The sequence below is a fragment of the Nematolebias whitei genome, chromosome 5, assembly GCF_014905685.2.
Source record: "Nematolebias whitei isolate Nwh7 chromosome 5, NemWhi1, whole genome shotgun sequence".
In the NCBI taxonomy this organism is placed as follows: domain Eukaryota; kingdom Metazoa; phylum Chordata; class Actinopteri; order Cyprinodontiformes; family Rivulidae; genus Nematolebias; species Nematolebias whitei.
This window is the reverse complement of record NC_056502.1, coordinates 18,751,999-18,756,029: the sequence shown is the minus strand read 5'-3', so window position 1 is coordinate 18,756,029 and position 4,031 is coordinate 18,751,999. Positions and strand designations below refer to the sequence as shown.

The 4,031-nt window shown below is 47.3% G+C and overlaps 1 protein-coding gene across 1 annotated transcript in view; it reads right to left on the bottom strand.

Moving 5' to 3' along the window:
- ptpn3 (protein tyrosine phosphatase non-receptor type 3) overlaps nucleotides 1-4,031 on the bottom strand; it is a gene marked incomplete in the record, with an annotated part of 29,817 nt that overhangs the window by 25,067 nt on the left and 719 nt on the right. The window contains 1 exon segment of the mRNA XM_037676304.1: nucleotides 3,325-3,466. Coding sequence (XP_037532232.1) covers nucleotides 3,325-3,393 — 69 coding nt within the window.

Here is a 4,031-nt window from a genome sequence, read left to right as displayed (position 1 = left end):
TATGTATATATATATACATTCACATATATAAAAAGTAAGTTAACACTATTTATCTGAGGAGCAGACTGCTTCTTTGAGTTTAACTCCACCACAGAACTCTCATCTTGAGCAAGCTTAAAGGCAACAGTGGAAAGGAAAAACTCCCTCATGAGGAAGAAACCTTCAGCAGAACCAGGCTCAGGACAAGCGGCCATCTGCTTCAACCAGATGGGTTTGAGAAGAACAGATACACAATGGCAGGTCAAGAATCACATGTTGAGATAGAAATAATATCAAATGAAAACTATTCAATTTTAACAATTCATTTAAGGAAATGAAGTCAATTTGTCCTCCAGTAGTCTAAGTCTAAGGCAGCATAACAAGCCAACACTAACTATAGGATTTATCAAAAAGGAAAGTCTTAAGCCCAGTCTTAAAACTGGACAATGTGTCAACCTTACAGACAGAAACTGGAAGTTGGTTCCACAAGAGAGGAGTCTGATAACTGAAAGATCTTCCTCCCGTTCTGCTTTTGGAAACTCTAGGAACCATAAGTAAGCCTGCAGTCTGAGAGCAAAGTGCTCTGTTAGGAAAGTATTGAACAGTAAAGTCTGTAATATAAGATGGTGCTAGGTTGTTGAGAGCTTTGTTGGTTAGAAGTAAGATTTTGAATTCAATTCTGGATTTGACAGGGAGAGAAGCTAAAACTGGCGAGATATGATCTCTTTTACTAACTCCAGTTAAGACTCTGGCAGCAACATTTTGGATCAACTGAAGACTTTTTAAAGAAGTATTTGGACACCCAGATAACAAACCATTGCAACAGTCCAGTCTAGATGTGACAAATGCATGAACCAGTTTTTCTGCATCATTTTTAGATAAGATGTTTCTAATTTTAGCGATATTACGCAGGTGGAAGAAGGCGGTTCTAGAAACATTTTTAATGTGGGGGGGAAAAAAAAGACATGTCCTGATCAAAAATACCACTGAGATTTTTAACATTAGAGCTGGAGGCCAGATTTATATAAATATCTATAAATATGATAGATAATGATAAATGATAATGAAAAATATGATAAATATGAAGACCTCCTCAATCCCACCGGCACGTCTTCCACTGAGGAAGCGGAGCCTGGGGACTCTGGGTCGGGCACTCCAATCTCTGGTGCTGAGGTCACAGAGGTGGTTAAAAAGCTCCTCGGTGGCAGAGCCCCAGGGGTGGATGAGATTCGCCTAGAATTCCTTAGGGCTCTGGATGTTGTAGGGTTGTGTTGGCTTACGCGACTCTGCGATATTGCGTGGACAACGGGGGAAGTTCCCCTGGATTGGCAGACCGGGGTGGTGGTCCCCCTATTCAAAAAGGGGGACCGTAGAGTGTGTTCCAACTACAGGGGAATCATGCTCTTAAGCCTCCCTGGTAAGGTCTACTCTGGGGTTCTGGAGAGGAGGGTCCATCGGAGAGTCGAACCTTGGATTCAGGAGGAGCAGTGCGGTTTTCGTCCTGGCCGTGGAACACTGGACCAGCTCTACACTCTCAGCAGGGTCCTGGAGGGTGTGTGGGAGTTTGCCCAACCAGTCTACATGTGCTTTGTGGACTTGGAAAAGGCGTTAGACCGCGTCCCTCGGGGAACCCTGTGGGGGGTACTCTGGGAGTATGGAGTACTGAGCCCTTTGATACGGGCTGTTAGGTCCCTGTATGACCGGTGTCAGAGCCTGGTCCGCATTGCCGGCAGTAAGTCGGGCTTGTTCCCAGTGAGAGTTGGACTCTGCCAAGGTTGCCCTTTGTCACAGATTCTGTTCATAACTTTTATGGACAGAATTTCTAGGCGCAGCCAAGGTGTTGAGGGGATCCGTTTTGGTGGCCTTAGGATTGCGTCTCTGCTTTTTGCAGATGATGTGGTCTTATTGGCTTCATCAGATCATGATCTACAGCTTTCGCTGGAGCGGTTCGCAGCCGAATGCGATGCGGCCGGGATGAAGATCAGTTCCTCCAAATTCGAGGCCATGGTCTTGAGCCGGAAAAGGGTAGAGTGCCCTCTCCGGGTCAGGGAGGGGGTCCTACCCCAAGTGGAGGAGTTAAGTATCTTGGGGTCTTGTTCACGAATGAGGGAAAAATGGAGCGTGAGATCGATAGGCGGATAGGTGCAGCGTCTGCAGTGAAGCGGACGCTGTACAGGTCTGTCGTGGTGAAGAGAGAGCTGAGTCAAAAGGCAAAGCTCTCAATTTACCGATCGATCTACGTTCCTACCCTCATCTATGGTCACGAGCTTTGGGTTGTGACCGAAAGAATGAGATCTCGGATACAAGCGGCTGAAATGAGTTTTCTCCGCAGGGTGTCTGGGCTCTCCCTTAGAGATAGGGTGAGAAGCTCGATCATCGGGGAGGGATTCAGAGTAGAGCCGCTGCTTCTCCACGTCGAGAGGAGCCAGTTGAGGTGGCTTGGGCATCTGTTTAGGATGCCTTCTGGACGCCTCCCTGGTGAGGTGTTCCGGACACGTCCCACCGGAAGGAGGCCCAGAGGAAGACCCAGGACACGCTGGAGGGACTGTGTTTCTCGGCTGGCCTGGGAACGCCTCGGGATTCCCCTGGAAGAGCTGGCCCAAGTGGCTGGGGAGAGGGAAGTCTGGGCCTCCCTACTTAGGCTGCTACCCCCGCGACCCGACCCCGGATAAGCGGAAGAAAATGGATGGATGGATCTATAAATATATCTAATAAACCAATGGGTATGGTTTATTGAAACGTTCAGGAAAATAATCCTCTGATGTAAATCTGCAACTCATTTTCTGAGTTGATTCAATTCAAGATGGTCACGTCTAGCTGACATTAGCCAACTCGAAGATAACTCGGTCAGTTTTACAGATATTCAGCTAAAGTTTGGTGTGGTAGTAGCTAAGAGGCATTCACAACACCTATTATAAGCATGAGCAAAACAATATTTAAAGCTCTATCTTTTCTCAATAAAAGATTATCTTTAGCATAAGATTGGCATGAAAGGTGATCTGCATTTCTTTAAGGAATACTAGGTCTTTAAGCTGTCTCTCTAAAAGATAACCCTCAGCTCATCTGCATCCGCCACTTGTCTTTTGTCCCACATCTTTTGTTTAGTGTAAACTGCAGCAAACACTGTGCCCTTGCAGCAGAAAACCAAAACCGTGTCTTATATTTATGTGTGTGCGTTTACGCAATCCTCTGCATGACCTTCCGTCGTGATGGTGATGCTGTCGCATCAGAGAATGACACCTCGAATGACACTGTAATCATCAGCGGAGCAAAGAAACAGGCAGGAGCAACATGTAATCTGCTCAAAGCAAGGGGAGGAGTCCGTGTGAGTGTGTGTTTGTTTACGCTAACTCTGAAGGTCTCGATGGTGCCATCCAGCAGCTGAACGAGGCAGAGCAGGTCCGGTTTTGGCATGTCTGTTACCACGGTAACTCTGCCTCCCTCTCAAGACGAACGCCCTTCCCTCAGCTCATCACTGAGAGGGGACCTGGAGGCACACACACAACAGTGTCAGATGTTTTCATACTGTTGTCCTCCAATAAAAAGCGCCTCCCTCAGGATGACAATGTGCAGTGAGTAATGTACATTAGCTGGATGGAGCACGGGCCTGAAGTGAGTAATGCACCGTGAATGTGAAGGAGTGACTCTGCTTGTGTGTGTGTGTTTGTGTAATGTGGTATTATTTGGCCTGGGTCTGAACATGTCCCTTCCCTCTCCCTGCTGCTCTCCTTCTGCATCTCTCCGCCTTTCGAAAAAGGCAGCTGAATGATAAGAATGTTAAACATTTTCAGAGTCAAACACGCCCCATCTGCTGCACTACGAGCAGCCGCTGGAGGCGAGGCACGTACGTCGACGCAGGCCCTGAAAACGGCACAGTTCGAATAAATCATGCACGTTAGCGTGTATGTGCATGCATGCGTGTGTGTCTGTACATGTGTTTGTCTTGAATTTCCAGGAGAGTGGATCTGGTCAGCCTTGTCTATCAAAGTTCCTGAGAAAGACAACCACACACACACACACACACACACACACACACACACACACACACACAC